The following is a 21,458-nucleotide window of genomic DNA, read 5'->3' as shown; positions in this document are numbered from 1 at the left end:
TTTGAGCATTTAAAAACAAAAAAAAAAGAGTCACACACCCCTTACAGCTACCAAACTCTTACATGAACAAAACGGTCTGCCAATGCATTTGTTTAACCCTTTCGACATGCAAACCAATAAATCAAACTTTAGATAACTAAAATACACAGGAGGAGTATACAAAGCAAGTTTTTAATTTAGTTATGCAAATGTTTGGTCTATTGGAAGCCACCCGTTACTTTAGGGCAGGAAGTCAAAAGGTTAGTTCAACCAAAACAAAAACCAACGCTGTAATGCAATGTAGGAGCAGGCCTGTTTATGACAGTCTCTCTTTCAGCCACAGTGACTGTGAGGCTTGTACAGGGGAGTCGAAGCAGCTTCTTTCCACTGCTCTTCAGAGATCAAGCAGATTAAGCTTGGGCTGAAATGAATCACCATTGGAACCAAGTGACTAGAGAACACCTCAAGTGGTGGTGGGTAGAATAGGCAACTTTCTTCAAGTACTGTTTATATACTGAAAGATGAGAGGCGTTTCATTCTTATACAAGCTATTTCATGTTGTCTCAAGTCAGAAGCTTTTCAGGAGTCAAGATACAAGCACAGCAGTTCTCCAGTTATGCCTACTCCACTCCACAGTTAAATCAGGAGATGGCTGACAAACAGTACATTTTAAAAACTTGCATGTTTATACTATATGGCTATTAAAATAATTCTGTATTGTAGCAAACCAAAGTGGAGTTGAAATCACATTAGATTCAAGGTTCATCTCTAGGTCTCTCAACCAGGAGCTTACATGCCTTCAGCCCTGAATTGAGTCTGAACTGCCACAGGCAGCCTGGGTCACAGACTTGCTCAAGCTACTCTATAGTCTGCAGATTATTCATTACCCCCAGCACCTATTTTACAAGGGGCCAATGGGCAAGTACAACAATGTTATCAGTGTCAGAGATACAGTAGATGATGAACACTTTAAAAACAGCAAACACAGTGAAACGACATCCCCAGGTGTAAAACCAGTCTGCAAAGCCCCAAGAAACAAACGAAAACACTTGTGGCATCAACAGGTGTAAAAACAGCTGCCTGTGCTCCTTGTGGAATTATAACCTGTGCTAGTTTTTATAGTTTCCATCTTCTTGCACCAGCGTGTTTATTCCAAGTTTCATTTAAACCCAAAATCAGTATAAAAACGTACAACACTGTGCACTTTTCACAATCTGTAAATTAGAGCTGTTGGTTACTTTATCTATCTAGTGGTTGTAAGTTTGTCTGGCTTTCAATTCAGAAGCTTACTTTTTAAAAACGCCAAGCCGCCGCCTTAATTAGTCAGCATCTGGCAAGCTATAAAGTCTTACAATAAAATGCTATATAAAAAAGTAAAATACCTGTGAATACATTTTAATGTATTGTATGATTAAGCAGCATGTAGGAAAGCATGCAACCCTTTCTAGGACAGCTGTTCCAAACTCATGGCTCTCCAGATCCAGAAGAACCTGATACTATAGAACCTCCTTTCCAAAATTACTCTACTTGTAAACAAAGCCGGACTAAGTTAGGCTCTGTATCTACCCATACAATACCAACTAATCTGTTCCTTAAATCAACAGTACAGTACTGTTGGTGTTTAAAATCATGCCATCAACTTCCATTTCCCACTAAATACTCTGAAGAACCTTCCCCTACGAGTATTGTGGTTAAAATGAAGTAATAGCTCTTTCTGTATCTGCAGAATGCCTTTTGGAAATCACTATGCAGCCCCAATGGGCTAAAAGGTACAAATATAAAAAGTCTATGTTTTGGATTTCAGTGGTTTCTTTTATTGGCAACCGCACTATAATTCCTCACCACACAGCACAAGCCCGACTTACGCAGTGATAGAAATTAACTATTTTAAGGAGCTGATCTAGACAAATGGATCAGCTGAAGCACTAGTCTGCTGATGATCTGCTTCATGGGCACTAGCCCACAGACACTGCTGCCCCGCACATACCAGCAAACCAGAGCCACTTCTGAAACTGGGTGAAGTTGTTTTCTCCAATTTCTTTTGGAGGCAGATGTGTAGCAGTATCACTTGCTCATCGTTTTATGGGCCATTTTTATCCCCCTTCCATCACAGGACTTCTCACACACTTAAAGCAGCACCTGTTGAGAAGGTGGGTTTCAGCAGCTGCGAGACCCCCCCCCCCCCCCCATCATTGCCGGCACACTGTGGTTTAATTATACCACAAAACCTCTCATTCATTAATGACATGTTATTTCACAAAGCAGCCACTGAAAGAGTGTTCCATTAAATTTTCAAAGGGGATGCAGAAGATGAAAGCAGGCCCCATTCTCAATTCATGGCAACCACAGAATACATACAATAACGAACTTGACACGCATAGAAAAAACTAATGAAAAAAAATAATGTACAGGAGTCAATACCATGAAACTCCCTTATCAGAAGAAATGCTCAACGTACAGGCTAATCAAATTCAGACACTAGCAAAACAACTCAGGGGTCAGTACTATGACCACCACATTAAGATTAAAAAAAAAAAAAAATTCCATTTTAGAGAGCTGCCCCGGAAATAGCCTGCATTTAATCCCATTTTTTAGTATGTAACCATGACAATAACGGGAGAGCAATGGCAGATGAACACCAGCAAAAAGGTAGTTCAGGATATATGCAGAATTACTGCCAAGTTCATACACCACATAGAGGGGAACTACATTTAAATGAATAAAGCAAGTAGACAGAGAGAGCTTTATCTGCCTGCCATCCTATCAACAAGGCATGCAATACTGAACGAGTGCGCACATCTCGCTGCAGCCCTGCAGTGAGGACCTGAGAAAGTTACGAACAAGTTCTCCTTTCTGTAGAATCATGCCAAATACAGGTTCACAGAAGAGCCATCGGGTCCTTTGCAACATACTAATGTCATTTATCCAGACAACACACTCCTGATGTCAAAGGCACAATCTCAGCTTTTTATTTGTAAACTCAAAGGAGGAAGAAAGAACAAGGACAAACGAGAACCAAAGCAATTGAAAGTGAATTTACCTCAGGAGATATGAATATACAGGAGAGAAGACTGGAGACAAATTAAAAGGTATGCTTTTTTATGGTAATGAGTGCGACAGACTCCAATCAAATAGAATCATCCTGCCAAGGCCTCTTCAAGTAACACACTGATTTACAGGCTGGCATCTCGCCAGAAATGGAAATGAATATTCACCGAAATTACCTTCAAAATGAATGAGGAAAGGAGAAAAAAAAACATAATTTAAAATAAAAAGGGGACAGCACCCATCCACACAACACACACACACAGGGGCTCCATTACGGAGGAAGTCCAAAGCCTGTAGGAGAATGAAAAGGTCCTCCAAGTCTTCATGTCCGCCCATTGCTGTAGTTTGTTGTACTTTTTATGGGAAACAGTTGCTTCCTTTGCTATTGTTGTTTTAAGTTCCAATACGTTTCCCTGCAAAAAAAATACAGCTGCTATTTTCCAGGGGAGATTTTATACTCAAAATAAATAAATGTGTCAAAACTATCAGGTGTTATGAGAAAAAAAAAAAGCCAGGGCAGATGGTTTTGTGAAAGGAAAATAAGTTTGTTACTGTACTAGTTTTGTAACATTCACATTTATTTTTTAAAACAGTTTCAGTATCATTAATTTCTTTACATTATATTTTCACATGGCTTTAAAGGAAAACATTTATTAAAAATAAACAAATTAATAAAATTAATAATTCCAAAGGACACTCCCTCAGAATAAAGACTAAAAACTACAGACATGTCTCGGAATCCAAGACAGTTAACAGGTAATGGTATACATTCTAAAGCAAAAATCTATGCAATAAATCAATTGCTGGTAGCCTACATACAGTGTACCACCCCCCCAAAAAAAACAAAACAAACTATTATAGCAGTTTAACAAAGTAGCCTATAAGGTAATGCATACAGTATAATACTAGGGCAGAGTAGCATTTGAACACAACATTTGGAATGCCATTTAAAAATATTTCATATTTTTATTTTTAAAAGCACATAGGGGAAGAAGAGTCAGGCAATATAAATCATTTAAATGATTTTAGTAGCCAATTGTACGATTTAGCACTACATGGACCAGTGCTGTACTTCCAGCTCCTATGAAGCACAAACAGCCATTTTAAAATATATTTCCAGCATGTTCTATGTTGGGCTTGAAACAGATACATTTTAATTACAGCAGCAGACAATTTCCTTTAATCCAATTTTTGCAGGCAATTCAGTTACAATGATAACTCACCACAGTAAAATATTGAACTGTGATGTATCACTTCTGCAGTTATAGCAGAAACAGGCTATAAATCTCTCAGTTCTTTCATTTTATTTTTTTTCAGTTAATGTAATTCGGTTAAAGTACACAAAACAATTTAAATACATTAAATAAAAAATCTCATTCAAATTGTATTGCAATTCAAACACAAATCTGTTTGCTCCACACTGCGACGCTGCCAAGCAGAAACTATAGAGGCCAACAGGAGGCGGATTTAGGGACCCTTCACCCTTGAGAGACCCAATAATGAACAGCAGTATTCCCAGGCTCCTTTTTAAAATCACGTTGATTTATTGCCCTTTTATGACATGACACACACACACACACACACACACACACACATTATATATATATATATATTATATATTTTTTTTTTAATTACATTTTTTTTTTTTTTTTTAGCAAGGCCCAACCAATGGCTTGTAACGACGACCAACTATAGATCAACTGGAGACATTAAAAGATTGATATCCAACACTGTTAAAAGATACAGGTTGCTGCTTAAAAATGTGGAGGCAAAGCTTCTGGGCCAAAACTAAACAATTACAAACTCTAGAAGTAGGCTTAACCTTCAGCTAAGTGGGTAGGTATTGCAGTAATGAGGAGAAGCAGTGTGCTCTCGCCACCGATTCCATTACGTTACAGTATAATGTTCAGCAAGAGCAGCAGGCAATGCCCTTCCTGTAGCAGAACTGGGATGGACTCCCCTGGTTTTCAATAACATTCAAATGCCTGACAATACCAGCCTCCCCATTCATCTCAGAGGACAGCTCTTCTATCCTATTATCATGGCAAACAGAATCTCTCCATTCAGCAGACAGCTCACCCTTTCCATCACGTGCATCCTCTACTCAGTTTTTATCGGGTCTCTACAAGACAGGCTTTCTCCACCAGAAGCCCTGTCAGAAATGGCCATGAATTGCTGCCACCGTGGCTGTGCAAAGGAAAATGCTACAGTACACTGAACTTGAAGTTGCGCATGGAATCAAAAGACTAGTAAGCACTGCCGTACACAACCAGTGTTGCAGCAACATACTTAATATGATTTGTTTTTAGGACGGCAGGGAACAAAAGACTTGACTGGAACGGCCCACTTGAGATCTGATAAGCAAGGATCGTCCAACTGTAAAAGTGGCTTCAACTGAAACTGAGCCTCAGACTTTCCAAACTCCTCTCAAACGCGACTAGAAACAATTAGAGCAAATTTAACTTGTGTGTACAGTAAAGAATGGGTATAGGGTCAAGCAATATTTTAGAGTGGCATCCTTTGCAGACTACAGTCTGAATGATTTTAAAAAAAGCACATGTTTGGAAGTGCCCGAAATAGAGAGTAGTCCCAATAAGGGATGCGTTGGAAGGGTGCTGCCTGAGACAATTCATTTAATAGTCCATCACTCACTCAGTGTACGTGGGATTACTTTGCATGTCTACAAAAATAGCAGCGCGAGACCCGGTACAGAGATGACCAAATCATTTAGACATTTTGTGCCCCTCACCCAAAATTCGTAGGAAGGCACTACAATTTATAAAAAAAAAAAGCATTGCACACCGGGTTCATTATTCCATCGCTGTCACTTTATAACATTACGAATATTTATATTTCTTTGATTTTCAGTTTAAGTTACTATAAATATTAAAAAAGGTATGACAACCACAGTACAGGTTTTGTTTTACTCAAGGATCATTGTACAGCGTGGTAGGGTTTCATGATTTGAACAGCAATATTTAAATATCAGTGTTAACCTTTGTATCACAATAGCTTTTCTCCATGCCACCATGATGATTTTGAGTCACTGTACTTCTCCATACAACAATCTGTGTTATCTTTAGAAATACAGGAAACCAGCTTTACAACACATTGTGAATTTTCAATGAAGGACTCTTGAAGAGCAGCTTGTTGTCCATAAACAGTTTAGCATTTACCAGAGCGGCTGCTATTACTTGTAAATGTTTTCCAACAGCCACCTGACAAAACACTTGCTGTAGTGCAGGGTTTAGTTAATTGGCGATACATTCAACAGTATTTATTTTACCCAAATGAAGTTTGACTGCATAACAGATTGAAAACTGTACAGTACATATTCACCGCAGATGCAGGTCAATGCAATGAAAAGTAACACCTATAGTACAGAAGCAATCTGTTAGCAGTTAGGGTCAACGGACCTTCAAACATGTAGCAATTTCTTACCTCTCCATACTGAATAAGCACAAAGCCTTCCTGCCTCACTCTGCTATGCAATACAAACATAGCCCCCTATTTACATTCACAAAGCAAAGCAAAAAGATTAATGAAAGTATGTGCATTTAGAAGGGCTGTATTGCAAGGTTTGCTGCAGCGCGATTTATGGCTGTGCCCCCCCCTTCTTTGGTGGTGTCTTTTTGTTTTCGTCCACTTTGTTTAAAAACTGAATATTAAAATCTTTGAAAAAGAATCAATAGGCGAGTAAAAGTGTGACAGTGTTCTAAAGGGAATGGGGCCCAATTTCCCCCCATGAAGTACAACACAGATTAATCATGTTGTGAGTGAGAGCGTGAGTTTGTCTTTGTGTACACCAGGCTTTGTGTGTTCACGAGGTACAGCCACACTTTCATGGTCTTGTGATGCCACTGCAGTGTCAAGATTCCATTCATGACAAATGAATGATCTCAAACACAGCTCGGCTTTTTGCATTCGCAAGATGCCAGGTTTGTTTTTTTATTCCGAGTACATTTCATTCTTCTTTTTTTTTCTGCAGTCGTCTTAATTCACCCCCGTGAAAGAACCAAAATGGCTCTAAGGAACTAATTGGCCATATCCCATGCGATACTGCAAGCAAATGAAGGCTATCAACTAGAATGAGCATCTGAAAGAACAGGAGGCAAGGGTGAGAGGAGGAATTATTTGAAATATTAAGGGAATCCTCTAGTTATCCATTTTCAAACATTTTGCCCGTTAAGATATCAGAAAATAAATATATGCTGTATTTAAATGTAATCAGCAGCAGTAATGGTTAACTTCATGGCAGTCTTGCCACACTCAACACTGGCAGCAAGTCTGAATTTATGTTTTAGTAAAAAAAAAAAAAAAAAAGTGCCCAGAAAAAATACACCCAACACACACACACACACACACACACACACACACACACACACACACACACACACACACACACACACACACACACACACACACACACACACACACACACACACACACACACACGTTGTATTATACATATAGGGGGCCAGAGATGTTATAAATAGCCTACTGCTTCTAAACCAAACACAATCTGAATGCTCTGGGATTCCTGAAGGAAATCTGCTAAGTCTGGTACAGGCCAAACTCCACTGCAAACCAGATGTCACATCTCAAAAATAAAATAATTCTGCACAAGATCTGCTCATCCAAAATATTTACCGCAAGACTAAACAACCTTTTTGGTGTGCATGGGAACTCAAGGCAAGAAGGTATTTAAAAAATTCAGAGCAGCTTAAAAAGCAGTTGACAAACACATTCGGTATTCACTTACTGTAACAAGTAGGCCATGTTATGGTTTAAAGCACGTAGATGAAGTTTGGGTTCCAAAGGATTGCACAGTAACCAAAATCAGAAAGTAATTTTTAAAACTCTTCGATTTGATCAAAAAAGCAGCAGTGTGCTTACTTTGCCTCAGGATCACAACAAGGCAGTTTACACCATGAAGAGTAGATTACCATCTCTCTCTCTCACCCAGGCATTTCTTGTTAGAGGGGGTTCAGTGACACAGTGAGGCCTGAGCAAGGAGAAACAGAGACTGCAGGCTGCTGCTAGTAAACCACATGGCAAGTGTGATGCAGCAAGCAGCTAGAGTTGATCTTACTCAGTTTCCATTTCAAATAAGATGCTTATGTTCAGGTAGGCTATAGCCTGTGGAACCACAACTGACCAACCTAGGATTCCTGATCAGCCAGTAGAGCAAGTTTCCTACACAGCTTATCCTCTGTATAAAACCTCAAGATTTTTCACATTAAGTAATGTTGAAAGGCAAGACAGAATAGTACACCATAGAATTCAAAAGGTATGTGGACTACTTGGTAGCATTGTGCTTCAAAGCTCCAAGTCTTTTCAATTTATGATCATAACACTGTACTTACATTTACAATGAAAATGTGCTTCTGCAAAGACTGTAGGCTTAAATAGAAAACTGTGACATACAGTACCTGTACACCTCCTTCATCTGCAACCTAGAATCCTTCAAGAGGCATTTTGTAACATTTACCAGAATCTACCTGCTGGCTGACAAAACCCCAGCAGGCAGCAGTGCTCCAGTAAACTCCAACTTCATTCAGTATCTGTTACCAGTTTGTATGTATTTATTTTTTTGCTGCTGCAGCAGTTTCTTCAAATGCTGCTAGAAACAAGATTTCATAAACCCACCATGATTCTGCTTTGCTAACTAGGGCATTTCAAATAAATTCTTTAGACAATTTACATTTCAGTGTCAGATAATTGCAAGATTTGCCAATAAAATTCATCACGGGGACGGGATGGGACAGGAACCTTCAATCCTTTGTTTACCCAGTTGTGAGCGATGCATGTCATGCAAAATTCAATTATTTCCCTAAGAAGATTATCGGATTGGAGCAGTGTTCCAATTCAAACTGAACAGAAAATACTGGGAACTTCCCCCACCTCTCCCCATCATCTTTTAAAACACAAAGCCAAGTATGATGCAGATCTGGGCACCCCGGAACACAGATCTGGGTCAGCATTGCCAGAACTCCCCTCCCTGACAACACTATGTGTTCTGATTACCCATTGCCAACACTCATTAAGGGCGCCGGGGGACAATGGGTTGAGCGCATCATGTTTATCAGAAACAGACAGTTGATCCACCGAGGATAAATCCTAGAGTTCAGTGACCTAAAACAAAGCTGGGGGGGTGGTGGGGGGGGGGGGGGGTAAATTTGCTTTCAACAAACCCCTCAATCCCACCAGTGTCACAACAACAGAGCCTCTACAGCAATGCACTACTGGCTGCAGTACTGTGCACAAGGGTCATCTGATTTCACAAAGAATGCAAAACAATTCAAAATACGACTACGCCACAGCCACGCCTTCAGGAACCCTCAGCATTCGTTCAATGATTAGCACCGTCCATGCCATGCTTCCGACAGACTGAACTTCCAAAACAAGTTCTGCAGCAATAGGCTTGAATAAAATTAAAAAATAAAAAGCAAAATAAAGTTCACCTGCATTAGTCCTTCCATACATATTTTTACTTTGTTTTTGTGAACACATACTGTATTTAAAATTCAACTGCGACTAGAATCAGGTTTATAAAACTATCTACTTCACTCAGTAGTGTTTAAACTTTTCAAACTCAACATCATTTGCCATACATAAAAATGTCTAACTTTGAAATGTTACCCTCTTACAATACTAACATGGTGGACAGGAAGAAAAAAAATACATTTTTCAACACAACTTAAAAACAGACAAAACTGCAGATGCAATCTGTTGGGACACAACTACTGCACAGCATGACTTATATAATAGTGTAAATAGTCACACAGTAACAAAAAGTGGAAATTGGAGTTCACAGAGTTTGCGTGGTTATCTGCTTCAAATATTTATACAGGACAACCCTCAGAGAAGCAGACTCCGGTTCACAAGGGTAAACACGAGCAGCAGAAATGATTCCAATATTAAAATTAACAGACTTTTTACTTTAAATCAAATAAAGTCTTTGGACCACGAGTCCCAAAATGACACACTAGGTAGAGGGCTAATTGAACACCGTCTGCAGCTATTTAAATATTCATTACATGGCAGGCCTCTTCCAGCTAGGTGCCCAATAGAAAGCAGATTGCACCCAGATACACCAAGCCTGGCCTTTGACCACAGAATTCCTTATGAGAATCATTCTACTCATACAGTACAACATTCTGGTTAAGAGGGGAAAACAGGCCATCAAATGAATGCTAATTTTCAAGACACGGCTGCAAATTTAAGCTTGACAGTTTACCATTTTTTGTTGTTTTGTCTTTTGCTTGTAATTGTGTATTATACATCCAGAGTAACCATAAAAAAGAAATACTGCAAGCTTTAACCAACAGTCCAGAACATACCATAATGATCCTGTAGAAAGGATTCTGTCATTGAGTTGATTAAGAATGGATGCCTGGCCCCTCTAGTTATAGTGGCTGGTCCCTTACCAGGAGTGCCAGGTGACACTGACACCAGGTGTGTGTTAAGAATCAGCTTGGACCCAAGCTGGGTACAGGACCAAACATGAACCCTCCACACTATTTATAGAAATACAGTTTGGTGAATTGTTTGCAACTACTTTACTGCGCTCGCCTAAATAAAACTGTGAGTGTTCCTACAGCTAGCCAATGTTTGTAAATATTGTAGATTTACAATAAACTAAAAACAGCAGGTTGATTTCTATAACATTGCCTAATTTGCAGGGATATTTATAAATCAGAGGGTACTGCAGTTAATTAAATCTCATTCCCCAGTGGATTTTCTAAACAATAGCAATCTTACACAGATAAGAATGCCCTCATTTATACTACTTTCTTCAGAAGTCTGCATTAATAATAGTCTAAAACAGTCTTCATTTTTATTATACAATAGCCAGTATATTATCTGTTTTTTTGCAATGAATAGATCCAAATTATATAATGTTATCAAAGCTCTAATCTTACAAAAGAAAAATAGAAATACAAATTAAAAATCACCCGTTTTGAATACCTTGAAATACAAATTAAAAATCATATATATATATATATATATATATATAAATATATATATATATATATATATATATATATATATATATATATATATATATATATACACCCAATCTCCAACAGTAAACAGAGGACACTGGGAGAAAAACAGATTCTGTGTGCAGAATGGCAGTGGCCTGCCTGCTAAATCTACTGCATTAGCATCCTTGTTTTCACAGTACCAAAACTGCACTGGCACAGAGGCAAAGCCCCAGATCCTCTCTCTCTCTGTGTAGCAAAACACAGTGTTGCTCTGCACTATACTCAAAGGGAAACTGCTGCATTTGAACTTCTGTTTTTACTAAAGACAACCCTGTCAAAAGTAATGTGATCTGATCTCACCTCCAGCCGAACCCCCTCCCCCTCCCTCCATTTGACTTGCCCTTTTTGTCGTGTTTCCCCAGGCCTTGTGCACTTGTTAAGCATTCACAAATCAAATGAGGCATATTAGTCCCGTCTGGAGGGCCCTCACAATTAGACTCTACTAACCGCCTCCATAGCTGCGGCTCCAAGCCTAGTTTTAGCCCAAAATATCCAAGTTACAGAAACCAACCCACGTTACAAGGGACCGGTCTTACACACTTTCCTCCAACATACTTGTGTGCCGCTTAAAAATTTCTCCCACACAGATTTCGTCTCATCTACAATAAACTTCTCCACACATCATCATGATGAATCCCCTTAGTCACGAATTAAACCTCCATAGACCAACACAGTAGTGTCCAGTTTCAGTCCAGCTGAATAGCTGTGTGGAGCTAGAACCCTGCCTAGGAGCATACTGCTGAACACCTTGGCTTTTGGCTCTACATGTTGTAGTACAAAAGGACTGGAGGACTAGGGGAGAGGCTACAGGGCCGTACAGCCTGCTTGCCTCTTTGCCATACTGCCACCTTCAACTTCCTTGATCCTCACAGTCAAACCTGTTATATGTGTAAAATGAGTAAACACATAAACCCAGGGATGCTACAGAGTTCTTTTACATTCAACCCCAGTAATGTCAACTCTCACATTAAAGACTATTGGCCATACAGAAATTAGAAGTAGTTCTAAAAATGTGTTAACAGCTTTACTTCACCCTCAGCTAGAACTGGGAGCTGCAAGATTAGGCTGCTGCTAGTACGTCTCACAACCTACAAATTAGACCCGAGCAAAGTTTCTATTATAACCAATGGAACTTGCCACTCCATCTGCCTCAAAGCAAACCAAACTGCTGGGTACTCTACTGCACACGTGCAAGGCAACGTTCAGGACATGAAAACATGGCAGACGGATGAAAACATTCAAAACTTCTGTACTGTGCCTACCCATTTTTCAGAAAATTCAAGCTTACTGTAAGTTCTTGCAGCTTGGGGTAAACTGTTTCATCTGCAGGACTGCTCTTCACACATCAGCAACACTTACCACGAGCATATGAAAGCTTACTTTCCACTTCAACAAAGAAGAAAATACATGGATTTTCTACTTAAAGCTGGGATAGAGCTAATCACTTTAACTAGAACAGTATTCTCACCAAGTTAGCAAAACACAGAAAAAAAAGTTAGACCCCGTAGCACAGTGTTTTTGTTGATTGTCATTCTGAATACTTTTTTTTTTTTTTTTTTTAAAGGATTCAGTAGAGGTAAAAACTGAACACAGAACTAAACAATCTGGGATCAAATTGGGGTGAGTGAAATGTGTTTCTATATTGCAGCATCATCATATTTTATACTGACTGATGAACCTCAATATTGTTTACATTTTAAAAACAGAAAGGCTGATATAGGCGTAGCCAAAAGTATCACATGTCCAAACCCTCTAAAATGGTAAAATCCAGATGCTCCAAAAATACAGTAAGCAACTGTATTTCCAATGTGTCCCTTTGTATCAAGATACATTGGTCTCTAGCTACTGCAGTACACGCCATCATTACTAATGCCTACTTCTTAATCTGTACATAACTTGGGTGTGCAGGTGGCTTGCAGATCAATACTATTTTATTGTTCCTTGGTTCTGGACAGACAGCCATATCAAAATGGTTACAAGTGGTTAAAGATGGATAGGACCACTCCATACAAAACATTTAATGCTAGACAGCAATTCTTTTTGGGGGGGGGGGGGGGTTATTATTTGTCTGATCGTACTGAAGTGCAATTACTTCAATGTTATCCCCACTGGATGCAGAGAGCCTTGTGCGTTTAGCAGCTCATCTCACCAGTGTCAGGGTACAAAACAAAACGGAAAGAAAATCAACCATTAATGTGGCTGCTTCTGTTCCACATGCAGCAAACCCATCAATTATAACACAGCAACGCGGGTTGGTAATCAAAAAAGCATTTGCTTCCTGCTGTGGACACAGACAGACATCACAGTATCTCACAACACATCAAGCCGTCCTATTGTGGCCGAGCATGTTGCCTGCCCTGCCCTTCACTAGGACCAGGTGTTAAATGAGATTTGATCTTCACAAATTGAAAGAAACAAAAAACTTTAAAATGCATTGCAAGCCATTTTAAAGCAATTACTAAAAATCATTTCCACATCTCTCACTTCAACTGCAGCAACAAAGAAATAATAATAATAACAAGGCACTATTCTTCAGCACTAGGAAGAAAAGGAACCAAATCAACCACAAGCCATCGTGTGGCTTGTATTGTAAAGCCCTTGGAAGTTTATTGTTAGGCCTGCAACAGTACAAGTTGCAACTTGTTTAAAAACACTGAGAATCAATGCTTACTGTACTCTGATTCCTTGAACAGCCATCAGCTCAATGGACAGTCATGGGAATTCTAGAAGGCAGTAATAGATTGGGACTTCTAAGATAGAAAGGGTTAACTATGGGCACCGATGTGGAATCTGCATCTAGTTAATGCTAAACGTCAATAGAGCAGGTCATATAGTCTGTGTTTATGCAATCCTCTCACTGTCTGGAGACTATGGGTAATAGATTACCTTCTTGACTGATGCATAAAACAAATATGGACTGCAGACCATGGCTCATGGTGGGAAATAAAGGCCCCTCGGGTATTATAGTCACCGGTTGGTAATTATAGTTCTTACCTCAGGGGACCACTATAGTCCTCCTCTCCAGTTCACATTTAAGGCATATATATAGGCTTTAAAATGTACTCTTAATTAAGGAGATCAGTACATTTACCCTGGTGTAGACAATGAAAAAAAATAAGTTTAAAAAAGTTATTGCCTTTAAAAAAGTGGAAGAAAACGCAAAATGGAGGTATTAACAAAAATCTATGTGCTACTTTACACAGTCTCTAGTTGCTCAGCAACACAAAATGTCTACAAAACCATATGCAAGGAGTCTACATGCAGTCAAGCGAGAGATGTTTTGGAACTGGAAGCAAACAGTCACATAGGCCTACATTTAGCGTGCACAGGGGGGGCGGGTGGCAAACTTAAGTTATTTTCATTTATTAAAAGTAATTATGGCTTCTAAAAAAAGCCTACTTCAGGATCTCAGCAAGATATCAACACAGGCTTAATATCAAACACTAGGCAGCAGACTGGACATTGGCCAACTGAACTGCTTCTCAATGCAGACTGGCCTCACTACATTCCAAAGGAATGTGAGATTTGAAATTATTGTTGGGAGACTGACCTTCTGGTTTTATGAAGCTCAGACAAACTTTGATATGAATACCTTCAGCTCCAATACTGTATTTGTTAGCCCGGGAAATATGCAGTTCATTTAACTTCACAGTAAACCTTTCAACTCTGCCCAAGGTTGACCAGCCAGTGCAATTAAAAGTGACCAGCTCAATGTAAAAAGAATTTTGCCTCCTCATCTTCAGTTTAAATGCTCTCCTGAGCAGACCTGCTCAAGGTACCCATTTATAGATGTCTCCCTGATGTGGCATTTTTCATATTTTTTTTAAATGTGAATGAATTCTGAATAGTAGTTAAAAAATGAAAGACCTCCCATACTGCTCTTAAATACGTGCATCACATAACCCATATAGGCCCACGCACTGCAATCTGGATATGGGAAATGGATTAATTTCTACTTAACATTTTCAAAGCAAGGATATAATAATGACAGGGTTTAAGAGTTATGAGTCAGGTCAATGCCAGACAAGCCAGAAACAACCACCCCTGCAATGGGTTATAAGAAACAGATCGCTGGATCAGAATCAGCACAGATTTTTGTGATGTGTTCAGTTTCGAACTGAACTGAAATACATTTTCAAGTGTCAGATTACAATGATGGCTTATAATTGTACTAATAATGAAATTTAAAAAAGGTGCGTCCCTAAAATGCCCCCTTTTTCTGTAAACTCAAGTAAGCAGAGTTTAAGACGTTTGCATTGAGGCTGCGTCTGAGAAATATGCACAAGAGGCCTACGTACTCAAAATGAAGAAGGTGGCAATTTGTTTTGCTTTTAGTCATTTAACAGATTAAATACAGTAAAACATCACTGTACAGCCACACCTTCAAGAAATGATATGTTTCCTACTTTCTATATGTATTTGATAGCCGTTATGACATTACTCTGTAATTAAACCAACATTTCAGTTGTAAAATTAATAATCAAAGCTAAAAGACATTTTCAAAGTAGCTCGTAAAAACATGGTTCAATGCAATAAAACCTCTTCTGATTTTTACTATTCAAGTCTAGCTACAGCATCAGAGTTTCAGCTACTTCTGGTGTGTATATACAGTTTCCAGCAGTTTTTTTTTTTTGTATTTGGAGACTGAGAAACACAATGTAGCTGCATCACTAAGAGAAGCTTGCAGATGTCTGTCAAAGCAGCAAAGGTATTACTCTAATCATCCTTGGTTAAATTCCACATGAAGCATCACTTCCCATTTTAGTATAGAGGGCCTCTCAGGGAAGAGAAATAGAATGCTAAGTTGCCAGAAAGACAGATAGAAAAGCAACAAGAAAAGAAAGCTAAAATTAGAAAAATGCAATTAAAAAAGAAAAACAAACCCACATCCATGCTGTTCAATGTTTATTCGTTTTTCCAAAGCCAGCAATTTGTTTTCTGATTCATAAGGTTTTTGAAACAAACCTAGCGTTATCAGAAACTAAAATATTTTCCTCTGGTTTGTCTGTTAGCATGGCAGAGATAAAGGGGGATCAGACATTTGTCCTTTTTATTTAAATCCCCCTTTGGCATGACAATAGAGAGAGAGAGAGAGAGCGCTATGCTGCCACTTCCTTCCCCACCCATCTTTCTTCAGCCTGGTACCCACTCTACACAAATGTATTGTATTGGACTTGAGCAAAATGAAAGCAATTAACGCCAGTTCCAATTACTCTCCTATTAGATTTAAATTTTGCACTTTTGTCCCAGGATCCAAAAAGCCCCCTATATAAATGCCTAGATTCCCTTTTCACACATTCAATCTTGGGAGGCACATTTTATTTCCATTGTCTGGCTATTAAAAAACAAACACTACTATAAAATATAATAGCATGCAAATAACACCTTTTATAATGGATTGCATTCATTGATTTAAAATACATTTCTCTGTAATCCTACCTGCATTCCAAGCAACAATGCATATGCAGTACCCTTCACATTTTTGTTCCAGCCACATTTACTTCATTTGAACTTTGGGTACAGTGTTATAACTGGGTAGCAGAAATAGTGCTGCCCTTCTCCAAAACCGTTTGTAATTCAAACGTAACAGTATAATACAATTAATACTGCAATATAATATACATGCAAAAGAAATCAATCATTAGTTACACTTATGTAATAACTGCTGTAATTGAGAACTCCTAAATTCTACGCAGAGGTACCCGAGAGACAAGACATTCATTTTCCAGGGTCCTTATGAGAATAAAACCCTCACATTGTCCTCCCAATGACACGTCCTTATTGTATAGAGCTACCAGTAACTATTTTAAACATTAACAAAATACTCTGAAAAACATTGTCTTTATTCAGCAGTTCCTGCATAGTGGGGTCCTGCAGAATACACAGAAGGGAAGTCAGTGAAGCACCACCTAATGAGATAATACTCGCCAACCCCCACCATCTGCACTTCATTTTATACCATCTTACGTTAAATAAAGCACTTTAATGCATTTATTTCCCGGGAGGGGGGTTGGATGGAGAGTCACATTTGAAGTGAAACACTCCTTAACCCCCAGTCTTTGGTTCAATCGATAACACATTCAAGTAAATAAACTATACTTTTAAACATTGAATATTTCCAAAAGCCTTGCATGATTACTCAGTATACAATTTAAAAAAAACCTAGTTCTCCAAGTATACAGGATTAAGAAAAGGGAGTTCTGCAAGCATTTTTTGTTTTAATTTGCTAACATTTACACTAAAAAGTAAACAGTCTGATATGCATTTAAAACATTTTCCCCAGTTTATTTCATTATAGCCACTAACAGTTTTTTGTTTTTGTTTTTTTTAACAAATTCTGCTTTTAAATTCAATACAGGAGCTCTTTGTTGGTACCAAACAAACTTATATGACATGATTATAGTAGAGGTTATGAGTATGAATATTTTATTAAAGAATGTAATACTTAACACTTGCAAACATACCAACCAAAAAAGGCTTTGCTTATAATGCTTTAAACAACTTAAAATGAAGAAAGCAAGAGCTTTGCTAGGATTCACACTTGCATTACTTTATGGTATATGTTCACTAGAAAACCTTGACTAATACACTGCGAAAGAAAGGACACGAATAAGATGCAGTCAAATACACATGCAGATCCAGTCCTGGCAATGAAACGTGCAACTACAAATTTACGGAATAGATTTTCGACACTAGAACACGTTGTTGTAAATGGAATAAATGCAACGAACTGAACTTCTTCACTGTGCGTTGTTATTACATGTGTTGCACTATATGTAATCGGCTATATTACAGTACGGGAAGCAGGCAGTTATTTCACAAGTATACCAGTCAATCTGCACTTCGTTTACTGGAAGTGTTAGTCTAGTTTTTCACAACTTTTGCCATTGCCTGTCATTCTGGAAGTTTAATGCGTTCCATTTAAAAAAAATGACAATGTTTGATAAACTACCAACTAAATGATCCTTTAAAAAAAAAAAAAAGAAAAACAAGGTTGTCTCAGTCATTTGGTAAATAATCGTCTATCAAATATATGCAAAGATTAAAAACGTAAACAAAAGCAAGTCATTCTCGGCTATTGGCGATTGTAATACTGTACTACGCTTTCATGTACGAAATTTAGGAAACAGATCAAATGAACACTTTAATCACAAGGTACATGAAATCTTCAAGTCACAATAAAAAAATCTTGACATTACGATAAAATCCCAAATATTTGTATGTGACAACTTGAGCACAGATATAGGGATTGACATTCTTAGTGCCAGATCAATCATGCTCTGCTCACAATTGTCTGGGTTTTTTGTTTTGTTGTTTTTTGTTTTTTTTCCCTACAAGACCAATAAAAATACTGTAACCAATGATATTATAACAAACCTTCAGGCAATATTTAAAAAAAACTCACTGTTCTGATCAGATTTAATACAACCGTTAATAACATTGCCACACAACGGAATTCATCCCGATTTGTTTAATCAGCGAACTGCACAATTTAATACGTGAATGTAATTGAACCAATACTACTTCGCCTTTAGCGAAGATATATATATATATATATATCACCCAAAACTTAATTTAAAAAACCTTCAATTTAAAAAGAAAGAAAAAAACTTGGCAAATATCTACATAAACGCATTTACTTAGATACAATGTAAATAAAATGTAAAATTGATCGCTTACATTGATAGTGAATTTTAAATATGAGACAAAAAATAGATAAATATATTAACATAAATAAACAGCAAATCAAGGGTTTGATCTTTGCTGCTTTTGTTCTAAATCAGTTAAAAAGACATTAAAGCAGACATTAATACAATTACAAAAGAAAAGAAAAAAACACTAAAATGTTTTTGCAATATTCATGTTCAGGCTATTTTAAACCAACATGGTTTATCTAAAAGAAAGAAGTCCGCAAATCCTGACTAGAATCTGCTGGGATAATGCATTGCACCTCCATAAAAAATAAACAATGTACTTGAATGCATGTGTATCTAACCTAGAATCATTTCTCATTGGCTGATCTGGGGATTTAAAATTTGCTTTCCGAAATGGAACTTTGTTTTAATTTCTGAAAAGTTTTTACAAAAATAAATAAACAAATAAATCGGAATGCCATAAAAGGAAAAAGACGAAACAACAAAAAAAAAACCAACATGTAATTCTGTCAACGTACCGACTTGCAGGACATTCTCCACACAGCCGCTTTCCAAAAGCCGGATTCCCCTGCGGAAAGGGAGCCCTTCTCCGGTGCCCCCAGCCACAGCGTTTCCTCCAGTGGTGGTAACCCCTCCAGGGACAGTCCCAGACCCCACCGAAGCCCCTGATCCCGTCGCGCCGGCCTCCTCCCCGGCCCCACGGCACTGAAATGATGAGTACATGCAGATCTCTCTCTCGTTCCTCGGGAAGGACCAGTAGACAATGCGGCGCTGGACGGGCTCCGGGATCCGCTCGAAGCGCTCCTCCACCCTCTCGAAGGCCCATTTCTCCGCGACGGCCTTAGCGGCGCAGTCCAGTAAAGACTCCGGGCTGTAATACCGTGAAATCGGAAAGCCCGATCCAGGACCTGGGCCGCGTGGAGCAGGACGCAGGCACGGCCGCTTACTAGCCGAAGGTAGCAACAGAGGAAGAGGCGGCTGAGGCAGTAGCTCTCGGTGTCCCTCCGCCATGGCGACCAAATAAACACTGAGAGCAGATGCCTAGCCTGGGAATCGCAGAGCGCTGCTCTCACAAGGGGTGGGAGGGGAGGGGGAGGGGAGGGAAGGGGGAGGGGGAACGTTACGTCTCCTAGAGGTATGAAAGCTGGCACAGAACCCGAACGTTACGTCTCCTAGAGGTATGAAAGCTGGCACAGAACCCGAGAACTAATCTTAAAACATTTTTTTTTTTTTTTTTAGGGAAAATGTTTAGGGAAAACAGGAAGTACATTGCCACTTTTTATTTTGTGTCATAACAGAAATAAATCGACAGTACTGCAGTCTTTTACCAGAGAATACTTTTTCTATTTATTATTGCAGTTCTCAAGCGTGTTGTGTGTTTGCCTTTACAGTGCCCTTATTGCTGTAATTTGCATGACGTGCAGCTCACGTGTTGATTGTGTTATAGATTAAGCGCAGCTGCTGCATTCTTTCCTGCGTACATGTACACAATCATACCAGTATGAATGCTGTAACTGTCACTTAGAACTGTTCTTTCTCTGCGTAGGGGTGCTGCATTTACAAGAATAGAAAAAAAAACAACATTGTATTCTAAAATATAGGTCTTTGGTGTCTGTTGTTTAGTAAATTCTATCACTTAGCCTATAATTGCTACGAAAATATGGCAGATGTCATGCCATATACAACCAGCCTAGATACAATCAGAATAGTCTATACAGAACAAGCTATAGTTACCATCCTTAACCAACTGGAGCAAAAACTAGATACAGTCAGAATAGTCTATACATTATTATACTATGGAAAATATTTTATATATCTATACATACATACATATACACACATACACACACACATTGAATATATATATATATACATATACATATATGTATATATATATATATATATTTTTCCTCAACAAGGCACCTTTGGAAATTAAATATGGCATCTCAGCAAATCTATCCAATTGAAATACATTCAGTTTAAATAAATAATTACTGTAACTGTTCTTTTAGTTTTCAACTCCCAGTTAATTGTAATGCTCTCAAAAGGAGGATGGTTGCATTTTGGAAAGTCATTGTGGTTGCTGCACTATGCTAAAGACTAATTCAGCTTCTCTGCATTTCTTTGACTTTGTGAATGAGATGCAAGTCCATGGCGAATTACTTAAGTGGGAGTGCACGCTCTGCCTCATTGCAGTTACCCTGGGGGACAGGGGAAGGACAGAGCAACTTGGCAGCCTTGCTTCAAGTGCCGAGCCTCACAACAGGAGTAATTTAGGACTCTTTTTGTCAGAAAATCCTGCTAATACCTATGGCTGTCTGGTGCCTTAGACATTCAGTGGCTTAATAGCAGTCCAGCTTTGGTATGGTCTGTGCACACATCCTTGAACTCACTTTTATAAGGGTTTAATGACCCATCAGTGTTCCTTCTTGAGTTATTAATAGCTCAATCTTCCTTGGTAAGCAGTAGCAACTGCAAATGAACGTGCAGTTAATTTTTTGAAAGAAAAAAATTGTAAATTGTGGAGCAATTTTTCAGCAAGCATTGTACAGATGTTGACAACAATAAAAAAAATGGCAGCTTTAAGTCTGGGAAATGAGTATGTGTTTTATTACTCTCATCTCTCTCTCTCTCTCTCTCTCTCTCTCTCTCTCTCTCTCTCAGTAAAGCTTTAAATGTGTTGCATCTGTGTAACATTTATTCAAATCTTCTGGAACGCTTTATC

At 38.5% G+C, this 21,458-nt stretch overlaps 1 protein-coding gene across 1 annotated transcript in view; it reads right to left on the bottom strand.

Moving 5' to 3' along the window:
* Positions 1-19,764, bottom strand: part of LOC121330916 (zinc finger SWIM domain-containing protein 5-like) — a 48,155-nt gene extending 28,391 nt beyond the window's left edge. Inside the window, exon 1 of the mRNA XM_041277887.1 lies at positions 19,252-19,764. Coding sequence (XP_041133821.1) covers positions 19,252-19,744 — 493 coding nt within the window. The 5' untranslated portion in view covers positions 19,745-19,764. The remainder of the gene's footprint in view (positions 1-19,251) is intronic.
* Between the last annotated feature and the right edge of the window lie 1,694 nt (positions 19,765-21,458).

The sequence above is a fragment of the Polyodon spathula genome, chromosome 18 (assembly GCF_017654505.1).
Source record: "Polyodon spathula isolate WHYD16114869_AA chromosome 18, ASM1765450v1, whole genome shotgun sequence".
In the NCBI taxonomy this organism is placed as follows: domain Eukaryota; kingdom Metazoa; phylum Chordata; class Actinopteri; order Acipenseriformes; family Polyodontidae; genus Polyodon; species Polyodon spathula.
The sequence above is the reverse complement of the archived record's forward strand: the minus strand, read 5'-3'. Positions and strand labels throughout refer to the sequence as shown.